Consider the following 25,211-nt stretch of genomic DNA (forward strand, 5'->3'; position numbering starts at 1 on the left):
TGGTATATACATTTTGAACATGCTTAGCAAGTGTACGCAGCAAATACTTGCGGTGAGGGCAATCCTGTCGTACCAACCATATCGGCGTATTGTTACCAGCGGGTGTTCGCAAACCAGCATACACAAACCAGGGATTATAACGATTGATACTACGCTGGAAGCTTCTCGACCCGGGGCCCAACGATATGGACTTGGCTGGAACAGGGTACGTGGGGAACTTGTTACCACGCCAGTCAAAGGGTGACAGCATTTGAATTGGTGTCGCTCTCACTATTCGCGGTGCGATCATGTGCAAGAGGACCGTAGAAGCATGATGCGCAGTGGTATTGAGCCGGGCAGTGCAGTTCTCTTTGACAGACGTGATGGATGATTCTTCGTTGTCTGATAAGAGAGCGACACAGCTGCCACGGAACGTTGGACATTCCCCTGCTGGCTCATCGCTGTGATGGGAGCGATCGACGACTCTGAGTCGTACATTCAGACTGTGTAAGTTGTGCATCGACTCGGCATACCGCCAAGTAGTACGCTGACGGGTGATGGATATGTTAGAAATCTAGGATCTGCGCTGTACTACTCTGTCACAGGTAAGTCCTTGCAAGCATTGAATGACCTGTGCACCAAGCTAAGAAATCTTACCCTCGAGCCCTTTGTTGCTACGACTACTGTCTCACTCTGGGCGACGAAATACAATACATCTGGGCAAGCAAACGGACATTGTCCGTCCTCTTATTCTGTGGCTTCAGATATCCTGCAGTCTTCAACACCATATTCGTCGTCCTCGGTGCAAATGCCTTCCCAAGCTGGCAATCAGAATACGTAAGTACGTACGCCGCCTATTCCCGACATCGTCCATAACTCTCGCTCCGCTTCAGAGGTCAGACCACGAAGGCTCTGAAGACTTTGTGCTTATCTGAACACGGAGCAGCTGTCAGATTCTCGTTCGAACACAGATGGTCCTCACTGTTGTGTTGCTGACAAGTGCAGCAGGTCAGTCACGGTGTTTATTGATCGTACACACAGCACGTTCTCAGATTGGTTATGAAGTATTCACGGCCTTGCGGGTATACGCTATATATGGCATGCGCTGCTGGATACTGTCAATCGTACTCTTCCTTGGAGTCATCAATCCCGCAATCTACATCATCGTGCGTCTTTGAAACCATTATTCGCAGGATCAGCCGTATGACCGAGCTATTACTTTCTGCAGTACTCATTTGTCGCGTTGACACCAGGGCTATACGCCCACGGGCCTCTGATGTTCTGTGCCAGCTTCACGAAGGGTAATAATGACAGGTTGGTCTACATGAAGTAAGCACATCTCTGGTCTTGAATGAATATAGGCATTGACAGCGTTGTTTCAAGCTGTGCGTCCGGAGCTTCGCATAGTCCTCCTTCTACTGACACTGTTGCTCAGGGATCATCGGAGCTCGGGCGTCTTCGCTACTCGCAGACGGACTCGTTCTTGCCTTGACTTGGTGGAAACTTTTCCGTGCAAGGAGTAAGACAGATAGTGCGAGTGCAACGTCCCTTACTTCCACCCTCGTTACGGATAGTAAGCCCTTCTTCCCCGGTAAGCTGAAGGAAGTCAACTGATGTAACTTTGCCCTTGTCCTAGCCGGGATCTATTTCCTGTGGGTTCTCTTGAGATTCAGGCGTGAAGTCCTTTATTGAAGTTGTCGGGGTAGGCTCCTGTGTATCGTCAACATCGTCGGCATAGGCACAGGCCATATTTTCCAGGCAGGTCTCCTTTGTGCATGCATGCATACAAAGAACTTCAACTTATCGCAGCCTGTGCTATAGCTCGTACCATGCCTGTCAACATTCATTGCGCTGTGAATTCCTTTAGTATTATTTCTGCGTATCAACGATCACTGACATTCCCGCGACCTCACAGACTAACATCAGTGCTTCTCTCCCGGCTGCTGCTGGACCTACACAAATCACAGACGGACGGCACTTCCATGGACGTTTACGCCCAGACCACCGTCTTATTCTCACTGTCAACTGTCGAGCGTGATATGCTCGACTCCGATGCCATGACGGACATGGGGTTACACCGATCCGGCGAAGATGAGATTTGTCCACTCGCGGTGGAGGATGATGGGGCTGCATCTGTTGCTCAATGTGAGTCTACTCGTATACAAAATGGCGATCTCCCACAACCTGACGTTCGGCCCATAGGTGGACTACATGTGTGATCAGATGCAGCGAGCCCGAGGAAGAAGTACGCGACTCAAGGGGAGTCATTGCGGAAGACAGGTCCCTAGTGCCCGCACGTCGACAGAGCGTAGCTTCGATACGTGTTGCTAAACATAGCATAAACTATGAGATAAACAGCGACTACTCCGCGTCGGGCATGATATGCTGCGGCTTCAGTTTCATGGTGCTTCTGCGGCACATGCCGCAAGGCGACGTTCGTCGAATGTCTTCGCGCGTTCCCACACGTCAATAGACAACGTAGGCTCATGCATCGACAGCGCATACAACCTACATGTGAGACCAACGTCGTTAGATAGCCTCGATCCGCACCGAGAACCGTGACTCACTTAGCGACCGTCATGCGACGAATGAGGTCGTCAGACGTGACCGATTGATTTTGTTGCCGTTCGCGTACGAAGTCTCGTTGAATGTGCTAGTATCGAAAAGTTCAGAACGCGATGCAACCGGATTCCAATGTCTACTCACTGTTGATGTCTCTTCGCTAACCTGCACCTTCCCTGAGCGCGCGCCTACGACAAGGTCGCGGAACGCCGCGAGTCGTTCAGAGTCTGGCATTTTGAGACTCTCTGCAGGCTTGTACAGCTGAGCCACAGCTTCAGGAGTCCTAGTCGCTTGTAATGGGACGCTGATGTCGGTCTGCCGGCGACGTAAGCACGAGAGGATAACAGACAAGTGGATGCAAACTTGCCTTGAAGAATGCGCTCTTACTTCCCTCACTGAGAACGATGCAGCTTATGTCCGTTGGGAAGGAGAACGACGAGAACGGGAACGTGTATGACAACGTCTGCGCAGTCATCACTTCCTGCAGCGCTCGTATATTCAACACGCCTATTGTCCCATGATCGTCAGTACCAACGCGATGAGCCTGCTTACGCCACACAACGAACCTCTGTCGACAAGCTTTCCCTCTTGGACGCCGCCTTCCGTCACAAGAAGGACCGTACCCTGCGGCAGCTGCAGTGCTCCCGAATGCAGATCTTCATCTTTACTCTCAGGCACGAATGTATCTTTGTTGAGCAGAGGCAGTGAGAGCGGCAATGTATGGGTGAGCGGCAGAAGCTCCGCAAGAATCACTGAGAGTGTCAGGATGGGCACAGGACACTCGGCGGTCGTGGATGGAATAAGCGGAGGTGAAGGAAAGTGTGTGAGTGTCACTGAAGGAGGCAGGAGTGGCGGGTTGCGGGATTGTCTGAGCATAACATCAGTATTGAGTTAGTCGGATCGAGACAGAGTAACACTCACACTCGAGCTATACATGCCAGTAATACCCATTCAGCTGCGTCATGGTCCCCGCCCAGAGCCTCTTCAGCTATCCAAGCGATCAGCTGCGACCTGACATCGGAAGGGCCCAGATCGGAGGTTGCGCGTTCCTTTCCTTTGTCTACGGTTGTACTGGGGAATGGAGGGTCTTGTCCGAAAGATGGGTAAGGGCGCGATAGCAGATTGTAGGGGTGCTGCTGCATGAAAAGCACATGGAGAGTTGGGACATCTACCGCTTCATCAAGGCTGGAGCTTAGTCTGGGTAACGTGGTTTGACCGTAAGTCGAGGTTGGCGGACATAGAACCGATGAACTGACGAGTCAGTAGACAAAATGCCGACGAATGTGACGATGTCGGTTGACTTGAGCTTCTCAGAGCTTTCTGTGTCATATATCTACGACAAGGTGTGAGCTGCAAATAGCAATGTATCCTGAGGCTTCTGACCTTCACTTGGACTCCAAGGTGGGAGACCGAGGAATGCGGGTATTTGTGTGCGTGCTGCGGCTTGTAGGGTAGACGGGTATCAGATGGGACGACTCGTTCTTGATCTTGAGCATCAATGTTCAGAGACAGTACATCATCTGGCGGAAAGTGCAAACATACGCTCCACCGGTCCATCCAGTTCCTTCGCGCACCATGCCGACTCTGCGGGGACGCTAACAGCCCACAGGACCGTGCACTCTCGTAAATCACCGAAGTCGACACGAGTATCCTCCTCTTCAGCAAAATCAATACCCCATCCACCGCATGCGCCGTTTTTCGACTTCGACAGGTACATCTCCGACGAGGTAGATGTGTCCTGAACCATCGCTCGGAAACGGACGAGCGCACGATCTGGGAATGTGTCGGGAGGATTTTGAGTATCCAGAGTTGGTATCTGAGCAATACACGTCAGAGCGGCATTGATTTCGAGGAAGTGGCGATGGTCGCACTTCGTTGAAGGCTTCGGGCGCGTTGAAGACTTGCGAGTAATGCTTAGAGACCCGACGAGCAAAGTTCTCGCGTTGCTCAAGTGCGCATTCATTGAAGAAGTCTTGCAGAGCAAGAGTTGGATTCTTGAGACTGTCGATGCGGTAGGCGGAGACCATCGCAGCGAGATGAGTGTAGACGCGAGCGCAGAGAACAAGACGCGAGCAGAAGGTTACGCGTTAATTTGTGCGCCACAGACGCGACGCGTCTGCTTACTAATTCACAAAGCGATGTTATTGTTCAATAGCTGAGTTGATCAGAGAGCGTTTCGGAGTCGAATCATTGACTGATGTCTACAGTATACTGCGCTCTTCGCATCCGAGTCGCGTGAAGCCATCGAACTGCTAGTGCTGCTACTACTACAGTCTATAAGAGATGTCTGTCCTCACTCGTAAACGACGACGCTCGGAGGCATTCCAAGATGATGAAGAACAGCAGCATGAAGAGCAAGTAGAAGCCGAAGACCAGTCAGAGGCGGAGGCACAGGACGACGATGCAGGGTCGGTAGCGGAGAAAGGAGACGCGCCGGACGAGAGGGCGAAGAAGGAGCGGGAGGTATGGGACGCGTTCAGAGAGGAGCAGTATGAAGGTACGTAAGTTCAGATGAGTCTGCTGTTCGCGACGACACTCAAGTCCGCTGCTCACAGTGCTCGAGCAGCTGCCGCTCTCCCTGCATCGTTCGTTCGCGCTGATGTTGGAGCTAGACCAGCAGGTGCAAGGTGCGTATATGCCATTCGTCATGCTATATGCGAAGCTCAAATATACAATATGATAGATAATGAGAAGAAGCTCGTGCCCACTCTCCGCGAATACATCGCCGTCAGGAAGAAACTGGCGAGCCAGAGTGCAGCTCAGGACCAGGACACCGCCGCGGCTCATGCAAGTGACGAGCCAGAACCCATGCAGGAGGATCAGACGAGTGCGCAGGAAGCCCTCCCTGAGAACGCACAGCAACCAGACACAGCACCGACTACACGCCCACAAGACAGCTCATCCGGCCCCTCGTCCAGACACCTACTTACAAAGGTTGCCAACCTATCAGAGGAGATTGTCCGTGCCTCCAACGAGAAAGTAAACGTTGCGAGGTTTGCATATGATCTGGTCCGTGACATTCCTGATCCCGAATCGCTTCTGGGTCGAGACTAACTTGAGCATATCTTCGTCCAGGTGGATAGGTACATCCGTGACCTGGACCGCGCCATCAAAGAGCAGGAAACTTCTCTCTCGCTTGGCCTCAGGCCAGGGACGCACCCTGCCTCCATCATCCTCCCCGAGGTCATTCCGCCCACAACTACCCGCACTCGCATCGCACAGCAGCCCCCTCCGCCTCCGCCTGAGCCGATCGTGGCTCCTGAAGTGCCTCCGGTACCTCGGGCAGTATCGGAAGCCACATCTGTAAACATACAAGCCGAAGAAGATGACGAGGAGGAGGATGAGCCTACGCTTGGTATTGAGTCCACTGAGTCGCCAGAGCGCAACGGATCGCGCTCGATCCTTGTGCGACCGCGTAGGCGGCGTACCGCGAAGTGGTCTCGAAAGAAGAAGGCCGTCACCCCGGCTGACACCGACCAGGCCGAGACATCTACACCTGAGGGCACCGCGAGCTTGAAGCTGACGGTACCACCCCTATCATTTATCACCGCGCAAGTAGGCAATAAACCAGGTGTGGCAGGCGACGCGTCGGAGTTGGGGGCGCTGGGTGACATGCCAATCGACCCCAACGAGCCATGCTATTGTTACTGCAATCAAGTTTCATTCGGAGTTGTGAGTTCGCTGTCTTACTGGGTCGCATAATTTGACTAACGCGAGCCTAAAAGATGGTTGCATGCGACAATGATAGCTGCAAACGTGAATGGGTAAGTGGTTCTTTGCTGGCAGAGTCGCATGACGCTCAATACCTGTGCTACAGTTCCATCTCGGTTGTGTTGGCCTCAAAGAGCCGCCCCCACCAAAAGCGAAGTGGTATTGTCGGGATTGTGCTGAGCAGATGGGCAAAAAGAAGAAAGGGCGATAGTTCGGCGCGTCTGCCGAGCTCTTTCCGGCCACACTACCACCCATCTTGTCTCTGTGATTCTATCTGTTGTACGTGTCGTATGATGTAGCATAATTCTTGCTGGTTGTATGTTCTCGTGATCACACGACAGAGAGGCTCTGAACTGACCTCAGAGTGTGACTCACAGTCTGGATCTCGTTTAATGCTGTAACACGACACCCACAAAGGACAGCCGCCACTCGTAGCCTATCCTGCCAACGAAAGCGAGAACAAACATGACGACACAATCTACAGAAACCAGGGAGCAGAAACATGGTCTGGTATCATATAACATATCCTACACAGTGAAGTCAGCGGAACTTATCCTTCCCTCGCGGCTGACAGCGATTCTGTTGGGCTTGATGTCTCGCTGCAAGGTGCGGTGTTTGTGCAATAGCTTCAATGCATGCATCTACAGGGTATCCATCACGATTCAGAACGGGATCGCTACGCCAGATCATCCACGTACCAGCTTCGCGCTGTACTGCCGCGCATCCTGTCCAGCGGGCACCTAGATATTCGTGTTATCATCGTGGTCGAACGCCACGACAGACTGAAGGCACTCACAGCCCATGCGAGAGTCCTCCCTCCGACGGAAAGCACTGTCTCAGCCGACGCTGCGCTTTCCGGACGCTCGACGCCCACAAGAGCGGCACGACGAACAAACTTGACTGCATTCCTCAGACGTCTGTCGTAATCGTGCTTTCCCTTCTCTTTCTTTCTAGGCTTGTCCGTAGTCGGTCGTTCCTCCCAGTCGGTTGGCAGAAAGCCTTCTTGCTTGAGGGGCGGTGAGAGTTCTTGACATGGGTTGAAATCGTGGAGCGGCTCCATGTTGGCCACGACCTTCGGACAGACATCGTCGAGGCGTCAGCACCACCGGGTTGTGAACAGATAGATTCCCCTCACCATCTCGCCATTCTCGTCGAATGTGACTCGGACGTGGATGTCTTGGCCGGTCGCTAGCGCCGCTTCGTGCGCCGCGAAGATGTCTTCGATGCGTCGGATGTCGACGGAGGCAACCGTGCTGATTGAGCTGGTAGACGGGGCCTCGAGACGAGATGTGGAGAGTCAGGAATACTAACGCCGTAGTCAGCGAGGTGCATACCGTGGAGAACGTTCCATCGCTTGCGGTAGCGCATGCTGTCGAGCTGTGAGAGTTCGAGGGTATCTAGGTGTAACAACCAAGGCCACAGATGGACAGATGGATGTCAGCCTCTGACCAATCGTATGCGACGTGAGCATATCACCTCCGTGTCCGTTTGGTTCGCTGCGGTCCCTGTCGAAGTACTTCGAAATAGAAACTTCTTGATGAAGTACATAGTTGCGCCACCTAGGAATGTTGAGTGATCGCGTCTACTTGGAGATCGAGTCGTTGTGCAAAGGTGGGGATTGAATTGAGACGGGTCATACTGTGACGTCTATATACCCTCGCGGCAGGTGCAGTCAAGACTCGAATTTCGTGCGAGGGATGATATTGCGACTGCGACCGCAGACAAGACGAGAGTTTGCTATCATGCTGGAATCGCGGCGAACGCCGCAGGCATGGACCCTGGGACCTCGATACGCTGTGACAGAACAAGGGCTGCTGAGCGGTGGAAGGGGTGCGGAAACAGTGCAGGATTTGCGATATCGTGTGAGTTGCGTGCAGCAATTGTGCAGTGTTCAGGCGGTGCACGCAAGCAGCCATATTCACTAGCCAATCCTGACAACCCGTCTAGACCACGACTCTGCGACATCATAGAGGTCATTGAGACTCCGCTGCATGCGGGCAGCACTTTCCATTACGCACCGTAGTATCCCTCGACGGTCCGTTTGGGCCATTTGTTTCCGGATGGACAACTCAAGGTCCTCCGGGACCGAAGAGTTGCAATGGTCACGCACTTCGATGGTGAATTCCTGCAGATGCAGGAACGGGTCACGAGCGAGGACGTTGTCGATTGCCTTGGGATCGCCACCCAAGCGCAGATTCCTGATCAGCCGTTCGCATATTTCCGGACGGACATGCAAGCTGCAGCTGAAGGTGATATGGATCTTTCCTGGGGAATCTGAGAAAGAGGGTAGAGAGCCGAGCCAAGTGGCGATCCACATGTATTCCGGCACGTCCGCCCAGGGCGGGATGTCGTAGTCGCGGGCACCAACATTGATCGTCACATTAAGGGATCCTAAGCGCTTGACTTGCGCGAGACTGAAGTGTTGTGCTGCGCGGGGGTGACAAGCAACATGATCAGTGATACCGCACTGTCAACACATAAGAGACCTTGCACACCAATCTTCTCTACCGCCGTGTACGGGTCACAGTCCCAGTCACCGACGATAAGATCTAGATCCAAAAGCGTCGGCCCAGCGGCGTTGAGAAGCTGTTGGTAGCCCGTGTGTCGCAAGTCCTGCGATTTCAGAGGAAGCGGTGATAGCGAGGTACCCAGGTGGATCCTTTCAAGCTGTCCAGCGAACTTCGGGTTCCTGAAGATGCTGGACATCTCGGCCGCAGACTCTGCATCCATCTGTATGCTTCTCATACGAAGAGGGGACTTCAGAGTCGCGATCACGGGCTCCTGCACGCGGTAAACGAGTAGGAAAACCACGTGGGAGCATTGTAAATGGTCGAGGCAAGGCAAGGCAGAGATGAGCTTCCCGAAGGTGGAGGCATCGGAGAACTGGACGCGGCTGAGCGAGAGGACGGATATGGACGGGAAGGAGGACAGGTGCATGAAAGCGTTTGGATGGACAGTGCCCTTCGCCCAATCCGCATCGCGGAGCTCCAGCACATCGACGCAGGGAAGTATCCCTGCCAATGCAACTGTAAAGGTACTGAGGTGTCTGAGCGACGGCACCGCAAGTGACATATCCGCCGTAGAGAGTTCGACGCATCCTTCAATCGCAACAGCTCGTATCGCGTCCTGGAGGCGCCCGTGCCCACGCAGTAACCTTGCAAGTGAGAAGGTGTGCTGGACGCTGCGAAGCCGGACAGTGCTGAGCAGGAGATATCGGCTCCGGTTGTATAGTGCACGGCAAAGCAGCGCACAGTTGCAGAGGGTGGGGAATCCTGGGTGATCGTCTGAAGCCACGTAGTCGATAACGCGCTCCAGTACTTCGACCGGTAGTGTGACGTGTGTCGTCAGGTCCATCACTGCAATGCTCGAAGGTACGCGTAGTCCGAGTATAGTTCAGTAGAGAGTACAACACGTAGTACTGGAGAGAATAAGGACTCAGAAGTACGTTGGAACTTGGAAGTACATACTATCACGTACCGGCGACGATGTACTTATCGTCGTGGTCACGTGGCCGATTATCCTGACATCATCGTTCAAAACGTTCATACTTACGGTTCGGCTCAGGTTCGGCTACAACTGCCAGTGTACCAGGATGCATATCTGTCTGGAAATGTGATATAGCATTTCGAAAAAGATGTTATCCAATTCTGTAAGTTCTAAAGCTGGGCCGATACGGAGGACGACGCTACGGTACCGGAGGCAGCTGAGTAGTAGCAGTACATGTCAGAGAGTGCGTATGCATCGTACCTGATCATAGCCTGTCGTGAAACACGGAGAGACTCTCAACCAGGAGAGGGCCGGACGGCGCGCATACCTGGCAGTGCGTCGGTCAGTCAGCATGGCCACCGTCCCGGAATCGGGCTGGAGTGTGCCCCGCTAGATAGCCAACAATGAAGAGCAAGTTTTTATGTTGGAACAGACGCACCGCCCTTGTCCTTCTCTGGCCTGCCCCTTTTCTTGCGCTCACCTTGTCGGATGTTCACAGGTACGCCAAAGCGCGACAGATACTGACGCGGACATCAGTGCACGGTCGAGGCCTAGTAGAAGAGGCGTACCTTCGTCAGCTCTGTCGACTCCGCTAATCCTGGAAAGTCTTTCGTGGGATAGACGATGACAGGACCGCCCCAACACTCGGCGAGGACAGGGAGTGCTTCAGTCTCGAGTGCATAGCCGAAAAGGTTCAACGCTCGATATCGGAGCAGGAAATTCCCGTCCATGTTGCAAGCAAGGTCCTACACAAGCGCGGACAGACTTCAGGTACAGCAATACAACTTGAGGTCAAAATCACCAACCGAAAAGACGAAGAGTAGAGACGGTTTTCCGTCGTGAGTGAGACACGACGCGGAAACAAAGGTCGCCCCGACGAAAGCTTGTGTGCAATTCGCACACTCTGGGATCGCAACGCCATCGACGACAGCAGCGACCTGCTGTCCATTTTCTACGAGTTTAGGCGTACGTAACTCCATCCTCGGCCCCGGCACATGCGAACGCATGTTGGTGATGTCCAATGCTGGGTCGTTTCCACGAAACGAGTCCGGGACGGGCCCAGGAGCGGGCGTGTGAACGAGTTGCATAGCAGAGCGATAAGGACTGGCCACACTACTAGAAGAGTGCGCTGTCCCGCCTGGGACGGATCTCGCCATAGGATTCGGCGCCAACTGGGTCATGATCGAAGCTAGAGACGGCAGTGCTTCTCCACCAGAACCTGAGGGATGCGCCAGGGGTCGTGGGGGCAGCAACTGCTTTGGGAGTGATCCCGAGGCAGCACTGTCTTGGTAAGGGGGCCACGGGAACAGGTCCACAAAACATATGAACCCATAGGCGATCGCTTCACCGCTCCAGGGAGAATGTCCATATGTGAGCAGAAGAACACAGCGACTAGACAGAAGCACTCACTTGACTTCGGAGATCTCTCGTTCTGTCTCCTGAGGAGTGCCTTCGTCGATGATCTCGAACAGCTTGAGACGCACGACGGGTGGAGGATCCAATGGTCTTCTATCCCTATTACCGCACCTTGATCCGCCAATATCATGAGGGCGATCCGCGAATGCGACACAGTGCACTCACTTGCGACCCAGGTCTGCTTTCTGTAGCTCATCCAGCTCGGCTCGGACCGTTCGATTAGCAAACGGGCCTGAGACGAAATGGACAAGTCTGCCGATAGGCAGCGGGCTCTGAGGCACGACGTCCTGCGATGTTCAGGAAACACAGGTTAGTACGCCACCCCGATCGCGAAAGTAACATCACTTACGAGATGGCTTGGAGGCATTCTGGTATGTTGACACACCAAGGCTGGCCCGTGCGCACTGACAGACACCAGGTGTGTGCCCTATGATTGGGGGCCAAAGTCCGGGAGACAAATCGCAAGCGCTGTCGAGTTCTTATGTACAGTCTGTGTGGGACGGGTTCCTTATGTAAACCAAGCTTATTGGATGAAGAAGCGGAGCAGTGTTGTAGCCAGTCAAAGTAGGTCCTGGTCCGCGGCTGCCTTGTGCCGTTTGTCTGATCACCTGCGTCCGAACATTGCACTGCGCTTGCAAGTCGCCGTCGCCAGATACGGTGAAATAGTGGTTTGTCCCACGTTCCTTCAGGGTCCGCAAAGAATCCACGTACCTCGCTACCGGCGCAAACCTAAACCGACATGCCCTGCAGCGCGAGGACCGTTTTGGTGCACAAAGTGTGTAGTCCTGTCGGTAGTTGGGGATACGGAGGGTACTTCTGGTAATCACGTGGGGTACATATGATCATGACATAAATTCGAACATACAATGATACATCCGAGTCTTCGCATACTTATTGTGACTGAATTCGGCCCTTCTGCACATGCACACACAGACCGACAACCCTTGCTCGACTCGAGAGCCAGCCAGATAAGCACTCGGCTGTTCGCCCACGGGAACGGGGATCAGATGCCTCAAACAACGACGTCGACGTCCGATCGCAGCCCGCTGGACTCTATGTAGTCTATGGGACGAAAATGTATCGGATATCGGCGGTAGAACTCAGCGACGTCAGCCCAGCGCGCGTTATATAACATATTTACTCCTGCACGCTAGCCGTTACCCGGGAAGGTGGCTGCACGGTAGGGCAACAGTACTACTACGTTGAATGAGATGTTGTCTCGTGACTGCAAAAGAACGACTGAGCATTTCCGAAATTGACACGGCGATGACTGCAATTCATCGACGTAGACACTGTACAGCCGCACGACACCCGCCTTTGGCACACGGGAGAAGACACAGAGTACATCCTATCCGGTATACGAAGTTCCAGAGCCAGGAGATATTCACATTGTTTGCTTTGCATCTGAATCTAGACTGCGGCGCACCCCATCGGTGTTCTATACTCCCTCGTTGCCCTTCGATGTCAATGGCGTCAGACGGTATCTTGGTGATACGGGTAATGCTAGGATACTACCCTTGTACGTTTTCCATTGCTCTCCAATTCGGGATGATAGGCCATAGGCCAGATTGATTTGATGTTGCAATGCGCCCTCCCAATTTGGCGTTACAGTCTACCTGCCAGTACTTGCCACACTGGCACAGTCGGCAGTGCCGGTCAGCTCCCGCTGCTACTGCTTCCCAGGACAACGCCCAAGAGTCACAGTCAGCTCATCACCACTTCTGATACCTACTCACCTTCAACGTCAGTGGCGGACTGCGCCGCAGGTATGGTGCCATTTGTCGTGCCCATTGCGGCCAATGTGCGTCCTACTTCCTTCAGAGTTTCGCTGGTTGATAATCGGTGAAGTCTGCATCAGGAACGTGTAGCACAAGACCTAGATCCACCGGGCTTAGGTGGACTAGAAGATCGGCATCAAAACTTCTCCGGGCCTTGCATACGCACTCACATCATAACGAGAATATGCTCTTGCTTCGAGGCATGCGTTCAAGTATCAATACAACCCACAGAGAGGGACTGCTCTCGATACTCACCGTCGAAGATTTCATACCGTCTAGATCAAAATGTTAGCAACCCACATTTATCATGCCTGTAGGTTCGAATCTTACACCGGTGGTTGAGTGCAGCGGCTGCACAATATTCGCGGGAGGGTGCTGAAACCTGCAATCATGGGTATCTCGGAGAAATCGCCTCTGACACCGGTGGCGAAGGTCTGGATGACTGTCAGAGAACAAGGATCGGAGGCCTACTAAAGAGGCAACCAAGATCCTGAAGACAACATTGCACCGTTTTGATCGCGCAGCGTCTCTGCACCGTGTCACCCACCAGCGAGAACGACCAAGCGTTATGATGCCGTCGTTAGAGCGTTTCCTAACCTCGTGTAGCCAATACCATCGCATCGAATGATAAATGAATCCTCAGACTCCTCGTGTACTACAAACCTTGCCTTCAGCGTTCCGGCGACCTAGGTCGCAGTTCTAGGTGAGAAATTAGGCGAGGAAGGTTACCGGAGAGCAAGATGAGCACAGCTCACTTCATGTGTAGAGCTGGAGGGCCCGGCCTTACGACGGACCGGCCCCGCGCAGAGGCAAAGAAGATGATCGTCTGGTCCTGCGGGTGCGTCAGAAGCTGAGAAGACGCACACAATCAATGAAACGCACCTGCATATACTCAGGCTCATCCACACATCCCCCACGCGCCAGATGTCGCAGCAGCTCGCTCGCGGCTTCTTCACCGGCCCTCGCGAGTGTCTTCTCCTTCACATCAGTCGCGCGTCCGCGGGCCACTGGCAGCATGCACCTGTCATCGGTCTCAGCCCAGAGCACGATGCCAGACACACTTCACACAAAGTACTTCACGTTCCCTGCTTGCCTCGATGTGAATAATGTCAGGGTCTATACTACTCCAGTTTGGAGGCCTAGATCGCAGCGTTGCGCGTGGAGGCTGCTACGTGTACAAGGAGGCCGACGGCATGGCTTTGACAGAGCCCAGGTGCGTCAGACTTACGAGTGGTAAGGGCCCAGGTGTAGCTGGCACCAAGGCGCACACTCGCCCGCCTCCCTCGTGATAGAAGCCGCGCATCTCCACTTGCAAGTCGGGGCGAGCCCAAAAAAGCAGCGCTGGATGAAGGACATGGACACATGGGCGATGTAGTCGATCTGTGGTGCTCGGATCGCGTTCGTTCCACCGCACAGGATCAATCATGTCGGCGGAGGTTGGTCCATGAGGAAGACGTCGGCGACGGCGAGAAAGAGACATGGGAGCGAAACTTGCAGGAGAAGAGTCGTTGCTTCCGCGGCCCCGGGGTCGGCGATGTATGCCTTGACAGTAGGCCTGGGCCAATGGTGTGGGTGAAACTTTGTCGTACAGGGATCAGTGCCCGAAAGACTTCCCCCGGCGCAGCAGTCCAGTGCATCATCGAATGCCTTTACTGTGAGTGTCTTCGCGTGATCTCTTCGCGCGATGTAATCATCGTCCTGATAGGCACTATCTACTGTGGATCGGCAGCGACGAATACAGAGTTGAACACACCGACATCAGCTTGTCCAACTTGGTCGCTAACCCAGATACGCTGCACGGCAAGCTGCGCAACTTCGGCCTTGCTCGCGTGGTACACGTCAGTCAGGCAAGCAAATCCGTTCGAGCCTGGCTGACGACCTACCACGAAGGTCGAGATCTTTGGTACTGGACGGACCAACTCCCAGACTAGAGGACCGACTTGGGGCCGACAAGCAGCCAAACCATAGACCCGGATGCGTCTGGTCTCCGCAAGGCGTGTCTTCGATAACTTCTAGGACAATCTCAAGGGTGTTCGCTCGGTAGTCAAGGGTGCGAAGAGCTGACGCCCGAGCGGGTCTTTCCAAGTCGCGAAAGCAGGGGATTAGAACGCTGAATGAGTGATAGATTCAACACAAACTCACCAGCGCCGCGTGAATGTCTTGTTAAGAATCGTGACTATGTAGGAGTAGCCGCGCGAGGCGGAGAAGGACAAACGAAACAAAGTCGCGAACGCCGAGCGAAATGAACAGATGAAGGCTGCGTCCCAGCAGGCACACAGGCCTGAGCGTGATTGGGGCGTCGCATCTGAAGCTGAAGGGCAAGATAGCCTCCGCGTCGTGATCATCGACCTGTATCTTCATTGCCATTGTATGACTGGAATCGAATGCCTATCGATAGTTCCCTGCGTCGAAGGTGCTACTACTTGTCGTCGAACATCTCGCTCTGAGCTAGCTTCATGATGTCATTGTTGGCATTAATCTCGTGTATCCAATACCATCGCACTGAATGACAAACGAACTCTCAGACTCCTCGTGCACTACGAACCTTACTTTCGTCAGCTGTTCCACGACCCAGATCGCGGTTCTAATAGAGGAGGGATCGGGTAAGTTAAGCTACCGACCAACTTGAAGATGAACACAGCTCACTTTGTGTGCAGAGTTAGAGGGCCCGTCTTCACGGACGACCGACCCTTGGCCAGGGCCAGAAAGATGATCATCTGGTCCTACGTGGCCTTCAGAAGCTGGGAAGACGCACACAATCATGAAACGCACCTGCATATACTCATCCACGCATCCTCCATGCGCTAGGTTTCGAAGCAGCTCGTTCGCGGCCTCTTCACCGACCTTCGCGGGTTTCTTCCCCTTCACACCAATCGCGCTTCCGCCCAGAACGCACCCGCCATCGGTTTCAGCCCAGAGCACGATGCCGGACCCGCTTCCCACAGCGTCATGCGATTCTTCCCTAATTGCCTCGATGTGGATAATGTCAGGGTCTATACCTCCGTTTTGGAGTGCCGCGGCCGCGCTATTACGCATGGAGGCTGCTAGGTGTGCGGGGAGGCCGGCGACGTATGCTCGACCACGTACGGCTTCGACCGAGCCCCGGTGCGTCAGGTTCACGGATGGCAAGGGCCCGGGCACAGCTGGTACTACGACGCGCACTCGCCCGCCTCCCTTGGGATAGTAGCCGCGCATTTTGACTTGCAAGCTCGGTGCGAGCCCGAAGTGACGCTGTATGAAGGGCAGAAAGACATGGGCCGTGTAGTCAATCTGAGGTGCTTGAATCGCGTTCGTTCCGCCGCACAGGATCAGTTCTGTCGTTGGAGGTCCATCCGAGGCAGACGGTGCAGGCGAGAAGAGGAGACATGGCAGCGAAACTTGCAGGAGAAGAGTCGTTGCTCCTGCTGTCCCCGGATCGGCGCTGTACGTCCTCGACAGCAGAACACCAAGCCCGGGCCGGTAGTCAATTTCTGTCGTACCCGGTTCACTTCCTGACAGACTTCCCCCGCAGAGTTCAGCGACTAGGCGCAGTCCTATGCCGCAGGTTGATGAGACCTAACAGTAGGTGGCTAAGTCCTTGGGAACACTCTATCACCTGCTGCGTGCTGTGGCCTCAGGCCCGGTTGTCTCCTATTTGCGCGTATATTTTGGATAGAAATGCGCTGAGAGAGCAGTGTGGATAAGGCCACGGCGTTGCGGAGCAGTTGGCCACCTCCTTCGAGGACGCTGCCGTCCAGTATAATCTCGGTAGAGGTCATGCGCGCAGAAAAGGCTGGAAATAGTATGAGGGAGTGCTGTCAGAGTGTGCGAGATATGCCTGAGACTTGATATTGAAAGGGACGGACAACGTTGAGGGTTGGTTGAGGGCGAGGTGTAGTAGAGATCGAGTACTACAGTAGCGCCTGTACGTCGTGGCGAAGCGCGCGCACGCGTGCGACGCGTCCCAGCGCCTATTCGCTAGTGCTACTACTCGCCTCGACGTCGAGGCGGACGACGACGACGACCGCCGCGAGATCAGGTATCCGCACATCCCGACACCAGCCATGGGGGATGCTCAGCGCAAGGAGCTGAGCGCATTCTTCTCGTTCTTCGCCTCTTTCGACCTCACGCGCCCGGTGACAACCGTCGCTGACCTCTCGGACGGCGCTGCCCTCTTCGAAGTCCTGTCCGTCGTGTACGTGCTCCCTGTTCAATTACAGACCATTATTTGTACTGAGACGCGTATAGAGATGGGGACTACTTCCGCCAACCATCGCGGCCGTCTGCGCAGCCGTCGGACAACTGGGTCCTTCGGTTCAGCTCGTTGAAACGCCTCTACCGGCTCATGACCCAGTACTTCTCCGATGTCCTACACCAACCCACCACCGCGCTCGCAGTGCCTGACCTGCAGGGTGTTGCGCAGGACTATAACGTCCCGGCGACCCTCAGCATGTGCCGGCTCACCATCGCCATCGCCGTGCAATGCGAGAATAACATGCCCATCATCGAGAAGATACAGAGCCTGACGGAGTCGGAGCAGCACTCGCTCATGCGTGTGATCGAGCAAACCATGGCGAAAGTGAAGGCCTCAGGGGAGACGAGCACAGGCGATGTCAGCATGACCGAGTGCGTGTGCATGCGATCCGGACGTTCCCTGGTTACTAACGTACTAAACCCAGGGACGACCGCTACTATGTCTTGCAGTCCGAGCGGAGCAAGATACTCTCAGAGAAGGAGACTTTGGAGAAAGTGTACCAGACTCTCCTGGAAGAGCATCGGACGCTGCAGACGACTTATGACGATGCTGTCTCAGAGAAGGACGAAGCGGTCGCTCAGCTGCGGCAAGCACAACGCGAGGCGGATAACAAGCGGGGCGACAGCCGTGGAGACGCCATCATGCGGGCAGAGATCGACCGCCTTCGGACTGAGCTGTGAGTCGCACGTCCTTCCCTCCGTGCCGTTGACTGACGTGCGAGGAGCATGGCAGCCAGAAGAGTGAGGATAACTTGGCCATGGCAGAAGCGGAGCTGGATAAGCAGACGCACCTCGTCACGGACCTTACGCGCAGATGCGACGAACTGCAGGGCAAGGCAGACGAGGCAGCTCGCCTGAAGGACCAAGTTGACGAGTAAGTCTGTTCCGCCTCCGTCGATGGCATGATCTCATGCGCCCGTCAGGTACCGACATGCTGCGGACAAGCTGCAGAAGACGGAAAACGTAATGGAGAAGTACAAGAAGAAGCTCCAAGAGGGCGCAGATCTCCGGCAGCACGTCAAGGCAAGTCTTCCTCTGTGTTACACATCCGACCCTACCTCACACTATCGCAGGCACTCGAGAAGCAGAACGCCGACCTCGTCGACAAGAATGCCTCCCTTGAGGAGGAGTACCGCAAGGTTGCTGCCTTCAAGCCGCTTATGGACTCCTACAAGACTCAGATCGCCGAGCTCGAGACGAAGATGTCCGCGCGCACTAAAGAGCTTGACGCGGTCAAGTTTGATCTCGACCAGACGAAAACAAAGCTCAAGGTCACCGAGGAGGAGCGCGCGAAGGACTCGGAGACGCTCGAACTCTACCAGGAGCGCGTGCGCGAGCTAGAGCTCTCCTCGCAGGCGCGCCCACCAGCCGCGAAGAGCGCCCGTGCAGAGGGCGAGGAGGGCGGCAACATGGCGGATATGACTGAAGACGAGCTCATAGCCCGCGGGGCGGCAGGAGGGCAGGAAGGCGAAGACGACGATGTCCAGGGCCTGGGTGACGAGCTGGACTCGGCGATCTCGGGCACGACGATGACGGACCTCAAGCTGCAGGTGCGGAAACTGCAGAGAGAGCTGGAGGCGGTCAGGAAGAACGAGGCGGATGCAAGCCGCGTTCTCGTGCTTGAAAACCTGCTAGACGACGCGAACCGCATGAAGGCTCGATATGAGGCTGACTACTTGGGCGCGCATAGAGAACAGCTCGTTCTGCAGCAGAAGCTGGAGGAGATCAGAAGCGGCAAGTCCATGGGCGACGGGTGAGGCTTCAAGCTTGCACTTTCGTCAGAAGATGTGCTGAACGTTGTCTGCAGAGCCGAAGCCGCGATCGCTCTTCGCCAGCGCTTGAACGAGACCGTAGAGCAACTAGACGCGCTGCGCAAAGAGCACACCGAAATCGAGGTCAAGTTCGAGGCCATAAACAAAGAACTGACCATCGCCAAGTCGGATCGTAGGTCCAGTTCTTCCCCTCTTCCACCCAGTCCCTAACAGCGCGTACAGTCACTTTGGTCAACAAGGACCAGCTCGATATCCTCGCCACTCTCCGTGAGTCCGTCAACGAAGACAAGGCGGAGATGGAGAGCGAGATACAACGGCTCAAGGACCAGATCAAGGAGCTCTCGGACAAGAACCGGATGCAGCTCGAGCAGGTCAACGGCTTGCTCCTCGAGAAGGTCAGTCTCCAGAGCGAGGGCATCGATCAGCGGGACCGGATGCTCCAGCGCGAGCGTGCTATTGGGTGCGTATTCATGCGGATGAGCCCTCTAGCGGGTGTATTGAGGCAGCATTTGCAGGGATCTCCGCGCTTCGTTGTCCGGCAAAGATGTGCCCGAGGACATCAAGGCGCGTCTCCTGGCCCTGCACGAGGAGAACATCCAGTCCAAGGAGCAACTCAGGACTACCCAAGACAAGCTCCTCAAAGCCCGCAACGTAAGGTGTCCGTTATATGATTGTCCAACTCGCCCTGACAGTGCCTGCGCAGTTCATCAAGGAGCAAGACAAGCTCTTCAAAGAAGAACACGCCAAGAAAGGCATCACCGTACCTTCGGTACGTGCATTTGTTTACCCCAACATCGTCTTGTCTGAGGTGTTGTGTAGGGCGCATTCGACGAAGCCGAGGGTAGCTACCGCTCGCAGATCAAGATTCTCGAAGAGGAGATGGCGCGCCTTAAGGTAGACGACATTGCCACACTGCTTCATACCGTGCACCCCACTTACTTACCTCCCCGCAGCGCCTCATCGCCGAGCAGACAAAGCGGTACGCACGGGAGCAGACGCTTATGCTCAGTATCATCCACGATTATGGCATACGGCTGGCCCGGGACGCGCTCGGGAGCAAGCAACAGCAAGCACGCGGGCCGACGAGTTGGCTGGGTCAGCAACGGAAAAATGTGAGTAATATGTCTCCCGTGTAAGGCGCGCAGATGTTCATGGTACTCCCCGCAGCTTGGTCAAACATTACGTCGATAACCGACCTTAGAGAGCACGTCCTTCATCGGATCCCTGGATACACTACCACCTTCTCTGCCCCTCCCGGATGGAAACCTACATGCACCTTCACATACCACACACATCGGTACCATATCTGTACGCTCGCCACCTAAGTAGCGCTTGGTTGTTCTCTTCCGTATCGTTAGCTTATCCAGGACTACTACTCGTTCCACGGGATCATTGTGCATCACAAAGCAAACCATGACTGGCACGCGAGGTGTGGTGAGCAAAAGGAAAGAAATACAGCATAGAGATGGATTAATAACAAGCGCAATGCCCGAAATGATAGTACACGTAGTAAATGTCCTGTCCCGTCTCCCCTGTCTAGCTGCCCCGCGACTGTAGCTGTAGCGATGCCGTTTCTCACCGGTTCCATGACAGCAGCGACATGTCGCCTAGTTTCCTGAGGTCGCGACGGCGTGTGAGAAGCGGGTAACGCTAGGATGCGGGAGCTGACACACCTTGGTCGGGCCAAATGCCGGATCGTACCCAGGATCGCGAGCAAGACGAGCAGCCCTGCGGACGCGACGTACGCCCATCCGAGGAACGGGTTCTTGCCTCCGATCCAAGATACGGTCGAGATCACAATCGACTTCGTCCCTCCGAACCCCTTGACGGGGTAATCTACGCGGACATCACATTAGCCACAATGCACGCCGGGTAGCTCGGACAGATGACGTACTCATGTTGACGATGATCTGGTAGCGGCCCTTCTTGAGGTCCGTGTTGTCGTTCCGGCCGTAGAGCTTCGTGAACGTCGGCAGGCCCGCGGTGCGCATCCAGTTCTGGAAGTGCTCGTCCGTCTTGAGGTTCGGCGGCGGGTTGTCCTCCGTGTAGTTGTTCGGGAAGCGCTTCGCCCAGTTCGGCGGTGGGACGATCTGGTCAAGGCTGTAGCCCGGCGTATCCGCGTACCGCTTCGCCTCGCCCGGCCACGCGATGTTCGACTCGGAGAAGGCGTACGTCGTCGACTCGTCCGTCGTGAGGTTTAGGCCGGAGTAGCTGTCGTTGTATAGCGAGTTCGCGATCAGGCCGCACGGGTAGACCGCCTTGCAGTCGCCCCCCTGGCACACTTGCGCGAGCGGGCTGCAGTCGCCGTTGTTGAGCGTGCCTGGCTTCACGTACTGCCCCTTGAGCTGGGTGGAGTCATAGCTGTTCACGTATCGCCGGTGGTTCTGGTAGAAGTTCGTGAGCTTGTAGTAGAGGAAGACGGGCGCCTGGAGGTCGACGGGGACGTCGAACTGGACGTAGCACTGCAGTTTCTCGGAGTCGTTGGCTGTAGAGTCGTCCGTGCGATTGAGGAAGGCGAACTGGGGGGCGTTGTAAGGGGCATTCGATGCGGACGACTTGAGGCGGTAGGAGAAAGTGGTGAGGTTATGCCAGGTGAGGTCGTCTGCCGATGTTGATGCCGGTAATGCGTCGCACGGCGTGTAGTCAAAGGTCATTTCACTGACCTGTTGCCGGCGCAGGGGTCGCAGTCAGACGGTGGTCATAGGCGATCGTAGTGCGTGCGTACCAAACCACTACCCCATACCAGCAACCCTCCTATAGGCGCAAATATGATACCGATAAGAAAGAGCGTAGGCAGAACGGTCTTCGGTGTGAGGATGGGCTGCCAGGCCTTGAGCCGCTGCTGCTTGAACGCAGTGTCTGCAGAGCCCCCGTCAGTCTCTCTGGCCGTTCCCAGGTTTGCGACCAGACCACTCACTGGCAGGCCGGCGCCAGCTGCCCTTCTCCTTCTTGGGGGCGTCGCTGGGCGAGCCGTCGTCGTTGGGTTTATTGCGGCGGAAGAGGCCCATGGCTAATGTACAGCGGGTGGAGGCAGGAGACTGGGGTGATGAGCGGCAGCGGTGGCACGGCCGTCGTGGGACGCAGCGGCACAGGCGTCTGCACACTGCTCTGCCACGTGCCCCGCCACTCATTCCCGCTCGCGTCGGTCGGCCCCGCGCATCCGACGCGCGACCGCCATGCAGGAGACAATCTCTGTGTTCAGTCTTTGTGACTTGGATACTCAAAGAGGACCGTGACTCTCGAGTTCATTCACAGGTTTAGCAGGTGCAAACGACATTACGAATGGCATAATGCACCGAATGCGGGCCAAGGCGCGGGGATGTCTCAATGCGCGATGAAAAAGTGAGCGCATCTGCTTTTTGGTATGCACCGCGGCATACCTCGAGACGACCGGAGAGTTGATATACTGATGTAATACTGATGATTGCGTAGTCACAAACACGGCAACTACATTGCCTTTCGCGGTAAATCAACCTTTGTTCAAATTTAGCTGTCTCGCTGACTTTGAAAATGGAAGCCACATCGTACAGACTTAGCCTGCCTACTCCATCCGCGGTCCAGGATCGTGGGCAGGTACTGCGCTCATCTTCATAAGTAGGACATCGCTGCGTACCTGTCATACATATTCAAACCGATCCACCTTGCAAGATGAAGTGGCTACAATCAACATCACCTCGCACTTCATGCGCCACCTCGGATTCGTCCTCCAGTCGAACTACCAGTGACCGTAAGTGTCATCAAAACGACCACATAGCCGAGCGACTCATTCTGCTGGCTTTCTTAGCTTCTGCTTACACCAGTGTTGCCTTAACAGCAAGACAGAAGGCGTATATCCGGAGCGAATATCAAGACAACACCCGCTGGGACGTGCCTGTCGGGGAATTTATACGCGCCGTCTCTCTCGAGGAGCTGAAAATCGCAGGAGACTTCGAGGATATCCTATTACGGTCTGCCTCGTATCAGGGCGCAGACACTGACGTGGCACAGAAGGGGGCTATTACAAACAAAGTTGCGCCTCTGGTTCGACTAGCAGCTTCCTTTCTGGCACATATAGACAGATCAGGGCCCTTGCATGCCCGAGTTTGCCCCTCTCCCAACCGAGGTTCCTTCTCGCCGAAGGCAACCACCCCGACTCCCCATCCAAATCTCATGGCTGAAAGTTGGCCGCTTATGGCAAACGGCAAACGGAAGCGAGTCAACGCGGACGGCACGGACGACGTACCTCCGCTCAAGCGGCGCCTGCGTCCCACTCCCATTCCCTCACAACAGCAAGCTATCGACTCGGAGACAAGCGATACACTATTGCCACATGTCATGACTGACGCGGAGATGCAAGCGATCGTCTACGTAAACGACGCCCTCTCTTCCAGCGTGTGGACCTTTGTCCTGGGTTGGCTGGTCGAGGAAGACGAAGTCCGACTCGTCTACGGCGATCGCATGGGTCTTGTCTTTACGCAGCCCTTCCCCCACCCGAAGGACGTGGGCGAAAGCCGCGCATCGATGGTTCCCGGCATAGGGGTTGTTCGTGTAGGGAGCCTCGGGTTCGACGAAGGCCTGAACGGGACCATCCAACTGGAAGATTCTTTCGGAAGCGAAGGTCCCGCATACACGAAGTTCCGGCTGGATGTGCTGGGCGAGGATGGTGCAGCTACGAAGCTCGAGTTTGACGTCGACAAGGATGAGTTGTTATGTATCCCGTCTGGTCTTCTTGGTCGGGGCACAATCGTCGCCTCGATGACCGCGCCATCCGGCAGTGAGGCGGAGAGGAAATGCGGCTCCGAGACGCTCGTCGCGAAAGTGGCGTGGCCACACAAGGGTTGGAAGGCCGAAGACCAAGTAATCCGCGCCGTTCGCCAAAGTCTGGCGGACAAGAAGAAAGGGAGGTACTTAGACCATATCGTTGACCTGAAGTGCGCCGTCACGAAGAGCATCGAGGAGATGGGGCTGCCTCGTGTTGCGATGGGGATCATCCCCGAGGAGCAAGACCTGCGCGTCTGCCGCACTCTTATCCTGAAGCGTTACCAACGCTTGGAGGCCATCGGGTCTGCGGAGTGTTTCCACGTCGTGTTTGTGGATGTCGTTCGTGGTGCGTCGATCCCACTTTGAAGCCAGAGTTCGAGCTGATCAATTTTGTAGCTCATCACTGGGTGTACGAGACGTCGAAGATACTTCACGGCGATATCAGCATCAACAACATCATGTGGTTCATCAAGGACGGGCAAGTCATCGGTGTACTGTGCGACTGGGATCTCGCAGAAGATCATAGCAACGGCGACCTTCTGTCTATTGGACCCACAGAAGCGGTGGGCGCTTCGTTGCCACCAGGAACGAGCACGGGCGAGAAGATGGCCAAACCGTCGAACGAACCGCAGAGCCAAACCGATGCGGAGCAAGTCCCGGAGTCGACGACTGTCCCATCGGAGGGCGACCATATGCGAAAACCGAGATACCGCACGGGTACTGGCCCGTTCATGGCGCTGGACCTTCTACGCGAAGGTTATCCTCCACTGCGCAAGTATCGCCACGACCTCGAGTCGTTCTTCTATCTCTATGCCTACGCCGCCGCCGGATACGACCCGACAAACAACATATTCCGACCGATCAAGCAATGGCAACTCGAGTCGCTCGTCGCTATTGGAGACCAGAAGTACAAGTTTCTGACGAATGATGTGGAGAACGAGGCCGTCTTTTCCGCCGCGCACGAAGAGTTCAAGCCATTGCTGGCACCGGAGGGTTTCCTGATGCAGCTCCGATGGATGTTCAGGATCGTGGAGCGCAAGATGGACAAGATCAAGGATCTCAAGAGCATTGCAAGATACCTCGGTTCCGCAGAGGATGTTGAGGCCAAGATTTGTAAGGCTGAGAGGAAGAGGGACGAGATGGCTACATACAGTGAGTTCATGAGCACACTCGGAGCGTCGGAGGATATATAGACTCGATTTTCTGTTCCCCCCCTTGTTTCGTTTGTTTGCTCCCTTTATTGTCACTGAGGGCGTAACCCTATGTAGACATTGTCCCCCCTCTACGGTTAGTCTTCGCCTATGCTCCAAGTACTTATATGTACTGTCTTCTGTAGTAGTAACACAGATATCGTTCACAACCACAGCCTTTGTACCATACTGGATACAACGTGTATCGCAACGACGAACATGCACATATTGCGGCAGTGAGAGTGCCTCCGTATCCGGGCAGCCGTGCAGTACCAAATGCTGCAGTCGACCTGACTGGAGATATGGACCGGCGGGTTGGGCCGCACCCCACATGATGCCGCATC

General features: G+C 55.1%; 11 protein-coding genes across 11 annotated transcripts; 5 read left to right on the forward strand and 6 right to left on the reverse strand.

The window, feature by feature from the left end:
* Positions 1–40: 40 nt before the first annotated feature.
* Positions 41–1,065, forward strand: C8Q71DRAFT_784054 (uncharacterized protein). The gene is made up of 5 exons (XM_047925012.1): positions 41–486; positions 550–584; positions 644–816; positions 873–987; positions 1,045–1,065. The coding sequence occupies exons 1-4, from the start codon at positions 446–448 to the stop codon at positions 912–914; spliced, it is 291 nt and encodes a 96-aa protein (XP_047774252.1). The 5' UTR covers positions 41–445; the 3' UTR covers positions 915–987; positions 1,045–1,065.
* C8Q71DRAFT_317713 (uncharacterized protein) lies at positions 653–2,231 on the forward strand. The gene is made up of 11 exons (XM_047917769.1): positions 653–820; positions 873–987; positions 1,045–1,145; positions 1,208–1,293; positions 1,351–1,364; positions 1,415–1,552; positions 1,616–1,631; positions 1,686–1,737; positions 1,801–1,832; positions 1,895–2,124; positions 2,182–2,231. Exons 2-11 carry the CDS (start codon positions 951–953, stop codon positions 2,196–2,198), a joined length of 723 nt encoding a protein of 240 aa, XP_047774253.1. The 5' UTR covers positions 653–820; positions 873–950; the 3' UTR covers positions 2,199–2,231.
* C8Q71DRAFT_317808 (mini-chromosome maintenance replisome factor-domain-containing protein) lies at positions 2,171–4,622 on the reverse strand. Its single transcript, XM_047917770.1, has 10 exons — positions 4,413–4,622; positions 4,084–4,357; positions 3,925–4,028; positions 3,798–3,874; positions 3,463–3,738; positions 3,108–3,409; positions 2,909–3,048; positions 2,686–2,856; positions 2,547–2,632; positions 2,171–2,487 (listed from the first exon to the last, which is right to left on the reverse strand). The coding sequence occupies exons 1-10, from the start codon at positions 4,566–4,568 to the stop codon at positions 2,379–2,381; spliced, it is 1,695 nt and encodes a 564-aa protein (XP_047774254.1). The 5' UTR covers positions 4,569–4,622; the 3' UTR covers positions 2,171–2,378.
* Positions 4,623–4,744: 122 nt separating this feature from the next.
* On the forward strand, positions 4,745–6,673 carry C8Q71DRAFT_317886 (uncharacterized protein). Its single transcript, XM_047917772.1, has 6 exons — positions 4,745–5,038; positions 5,097–5,168; positions 5,225–5,550; positions 5,617–6,213; positions 6,267–6,305; positions 6,359–6,673. The coding sequence occupies exons 1-6, from the start codon at positions 4,825–4,827 to the stop codon at positions 6,461–6,463; spliced, it is 1,353 nt and encodes a 450-aa protein (XP_047774255.1). The 5' UTR covers positions 4,745–4,824; the 3' UTR covers positions 6,464–6,673.
* C8Q71DRAFT_317914 (uncharacterized protein) lies at positions 6,586–7,997 on the reverse strand. The gene is made up of 5 exons (XM_047917773.1): positions 7,729–7,997; positions 7,587–7,649; positions 7,388–7,528; positions 6,951–7,324; positions 6,586–6,893 (listed from the first exon to the last, which is right to left on the reverse strand). Coding segments are annotated over exons 1-5 (651 nt in total). The 5' UTR covers positions 7,801–7,997; the 3' UTR covers positions 6,586–6,892.
* Positions 7,998–9,705, reverse strand: C8Q71DRAFT_317872 (uncharacterized protein). Its single transcript, XM_047917771.1, has 3 exons — positions 8,748–9,705; positions 8,271–8,679; positions 7,998–8,208 (listed from the first exon to the last, which is right to left on the reverse strand). The coding sequence occupies exons 1-3, from the start codon at positions 9,604–9,606 to the stop codon at positions 8,196–8,198; spliced, it is 1,281 nt and encodes a 426-aa protein (XP_047774257.1). The 5' UTR covers positions 9,607–9,705; the 3' UTR covers positions 7,998–8,195.
* A 146-nt stretch (positions 9,706–9,851) lies between these two features.
* Positions 9,852–11,962, reverse strand: C8Q71DRAFT_784061 (velvet factor). The gene is made up of 7 exons (XM_047925013.1): positions 11,504–11,962; positions 11,320–11,441; positions 11,149–11,265; positions 10,545–11,088; positions 10,308–10,484; positions 10,000–10,259; positions 9,852–9,937 (listed from the first exon to the last, which is right to left on the reverse strand). Exons 1-6 carry the CDS (start codon positions 11,519–11,521, stop codon positions 10,158–10,160), a joined length of 1,080 nt encoding a protein of 359 aa, XP_047774258.1. The 5' UTR covers positions 11,522–11,962; the 3' UTR covers positions 9,852–9,937; positions 10,000–10,157.
* Positions 11,963–15,270: 3,308 nt separating this feature from the next.
* C8Q71DRAFT_784082 (RNA 3'-terminal phosphate cyclase) lies at positions 15,271–16,818 on the reverse strand. Its single transcript, XM_047925014.1, has 4 exons — positions 16,528–16,818; positions 15,705–16,465; positions 15,579–15,655; positions 15,271–15,516 (listed from the first exon to the last, which is right to left on the reverse strand). The coding sequence occupies exons 1-4, from the start codon at positions 16,688–16,690 to the stop codon at positions 15,387–15,389; spliced, it is 1,131 nt and encodes a 376-aa protein (XP_047774259.1). The 5' UTR covers positions 16,691–16,818; the 3' UTR covers positions 15,271–15,386.
* Positions 16,819–16,975: 157 nt separating this feature from the next.
* Positions 16,976–20,128, forward strand: C8Q71DRAFT_799218 (HOOK-domain-containing protein; the record flags this gene model as incomplete). The annotated part of the gene is made up of 13 exons (XM_047925873.1): positions 16,976–17,106; positions 17,160–17,537; positions 17,591–17,842; positions 17,899–18,039; positions 18,089–18,188; positions 18,239–18,918; positions 18,973–19,109; positions 19,160–19,397; positions 19,453–19,588; positions 19,641–19,706; positions 19,757–19,831; positions 19,891–20,049; positions 20,105–20,128. 13 exons carry the CDS (start codon positions 16,976–16,978, stop codon positions 20,126–20,128), a joined length of 2,517 nt encoding a protein of 838 aa, XP_047774260.1.
* Positions 20,129–20,512: 384 nt separating this feature from the next.
* C8Q71DRAFT_799219 (cell cycle control protein) lies at positions 20,513–21,945 on the reverse strand (the record flags this gene model as incomplete). The annotated part of the gene is made up of 5 exons (XM_047925874.1): positions 20,513–20,552; positions 20,611–20,773; positions 20,832–21,600; positions 21,663–21,796; positions 21,855–21,945. 5 exons carry the CDS (start codon positions 21,943–21,945, stop codon positions 20,513–20,515), a joined length of 1,197 nt encoding a protein of 398 aa, XP_047774261.1.
* Positions 21,946–22,365: 420 nt separating this feature from the next.
* C8Q71DRAFT_318204 (uncharacterized protein) lies at positions 22,366–24,931 on the forward strand. Its single transcript, XM_047917774.1, has 4 exons — positions 22,366–22,401; positions 22,455–22,664; positions 22,722–24,023; positions 24,074–24,931. The coding sequence occupies exons 2-4, from the start codon at positions 22,586–22,588 to the stop codon at positions 24,868–24,870; spliced, it is 2,178 nt and encodes a 725-aa protein (XP_047774262.1). The 5' UTR covers positions 22,366–22,401; positions 22,455–22,585; the 3' UTR covers positions 24,871–24,931.
* The last annotated feature ends 280 nt before the right edge of the window (positions 24,932–25,211 follow it).

This window comes from Rhodofomes roseus (assembly GCF_022264815.1).
Source record: "Rhodofomes roseus strain CIRM-BRFM 1785 chromosome Unknown C8Q71scaffold_28, whole genome shotgun sequence".
Taxonomy (NCBI): domain Eukaryota; kingdom Fungi; phylum Basidiomycota; class Agaricomycetes; order Polyporales; family Fomitopsidaceae; genus Rhodofomes; species Rhodofomes roseus.

Bases quoted from the DNA above. Each gene is read 5' to 3' on its own strand.
- C8Q71DRAFT_784054 (XM_047925012.1), top strand. From the start codon at position 446: ATGGGAGCGATCGACGACTCTGAGTCGTACATTCAGACTGT. The intron at 585-643 runs GTAAGTCCTTGC...CTTACCCTCGAG, and splicing joins GCTGTACTACTCTGTCACAG to CCCTTTGTTGCTACGACTAC. The intron at 817-872 runs GTAAGTACGTAC...GCTCCGCTTCAG, and splicing joins CAAGCTGGCAATCAGAATAC to AGGTCAGACCACGAAGGCTC.
- C8Q71DRAFT_317713 (XM_047917769.1), top strand. From the start codon at position 951: ATGGTCCTCACTGTTGTGTTGCTGACAAGTGCAGCAG. The intron at 1,146-1,207 runs GTGCGTCTTTGA...TACTTTCTGCAG, and splicing joins ATCCCGCAATCTACATCATC to TACTCATTTGTCGCGTTGAC. The intron at 1,833-1,894 runs GTGAATTCCTTT...GCGACCTCACAG, and splicing joins CTGTCAACATTCATTGCGCT to ACTAACATCAGTGCTTCTCT.
- C8Q71DRAFT_317808 (XM_047917770.1), bottom strand. From the start codon at position 4,568: ATGGTCTCCGCCTACCGCATCGACAGTCTCAAGAATCCAACTCTTGCT. The intron at 2,633-2,685 runs GTGAGTAGACAT...TTTCGATACTAG, and splicing joins TTAGCGAAGAGACATCAACA to CACATTCAACGAGACTTCGT. The intron at 2,488-2,546 runs GTGAGTCACGGT...TCTCACATGTAG, and splicing joins CGTCGCATGACGGTCGCTAA to GTTGTATGCGCTGTCGATGC.
- C8Q71DRAFT_317886 (XM_047917772.1), top strand. From the start codon at position 4,825: ATGTCTGTCCTCACTCGTAAACGACGACGCTCGGAGGCATTCCAAGAT. The intron at 5,039-5,096 runs GTACGTAAGTTC...CGCTGCTCACAG, and splicing joins CAGAGAGGAGCAGTATGAAG to TGCTCGAGCAGCTGCCGCTC. The intron at 6,306-6,358 runs GTAAGTGGTTCT...CCTGTGCTACAG, and splicing joins ATAGCTGCAAACGTGAATGG to TTCCATCTCGGTTGTGTTGG.
- C8Q71DRAFT_317914 (XM_047917773.1), bottom strand. From the start codon at position 7,800: ATGTACTTCATCAAGAAGTTTCTATTTCGAAGTACTTCGACAGGGACC. The intron at 7,650-7,728 runs GTGATATGCTCA...TGTTACACCTAG, and splicing joins CGAACCAAACGGACACGGAG to ATACCCTCGAACTCTCACAG. The intron at 7,529-7,586 runs GTATGCACCTCG...TCTCGTCTCGAG, and splicing joins GCGATGGAACGTTCTCCACG to GCCCCGTCTACCAGCTCAAT.
- C8Q71DRAFT_317872 (XM_047917771.1), bottom strand. From the start codon at position 9,606: ATGGACCTGACGACACACGTCACACTACCGGTCGAAGTACTGGAGCGC. The intron at 8,680-8,747 runs GTGTGCAAGGTC...ACCCCCGCGCAG, and splicing joins CACGGCGGTAGAGAAGATTG to CACAACACTTCAGTCTCGCG.
- C8Q71DRAFT_784061 (XM_047925013.1), bottom strand. The intron at 11,266-11,319 runs GTGAGTGCACTG...TGGCGGATCAAG, and splicing joins AAAGCAGACCTGGGTCGCAA to GTGCGGTAATAGGGATAGAA. The intron at 11,089-11,148 runs GTGAGTGCTTCT...TTCTCCCTGGAG, and splicing joins CGAGAGATCTCCGAAGTCAA to CGGTGAAGCGATCGCCTATG.
- C8Q71DRAFT_784082 (XM_047925014.1), bottom strand. From the start codon at position 16,690: ATGACCTCTACCGAGATTATACTGGACGGCAGCGTCCTCGAAGGAGGT. The intron at 15,656-15,704 runs GTGCGTTTCATG...AAGGCCACGTAG, and splicing joins GCGTGGATGAGTATATGCAG to GACCAGATGATCATCTTTCT. The intron at 15,517-15,578 runs GTGAGCTGTGTT...CTCCTCTATTAG, and splicing joins CCTCTAACTCTGCACACAAA to AACCGCGATCTGGGTCGTGG.
- C8Q71DRAFT_318204 (XM_047917774.1), top strand. From the start codon at position 22,586: ATGAAGTGGCTACAATCAACATCACCTCGCACTTCATGCGCCACCTCG. The intron at 22,665-22,721 runs GTAAGTGTCATC...TGGCTTTCTTAG, and splicing joins CAGTCGAACTACCAGTGACC to CTTCTGCTTACACCAGTGTT. The intron at 24,024-24,073 runs GTGCGTCGATCC...TCAATTTTGTAG, and splicing joins GTTTGTGGATGTCGTTCGTG to CTCATCACTGGGTGTACGAG.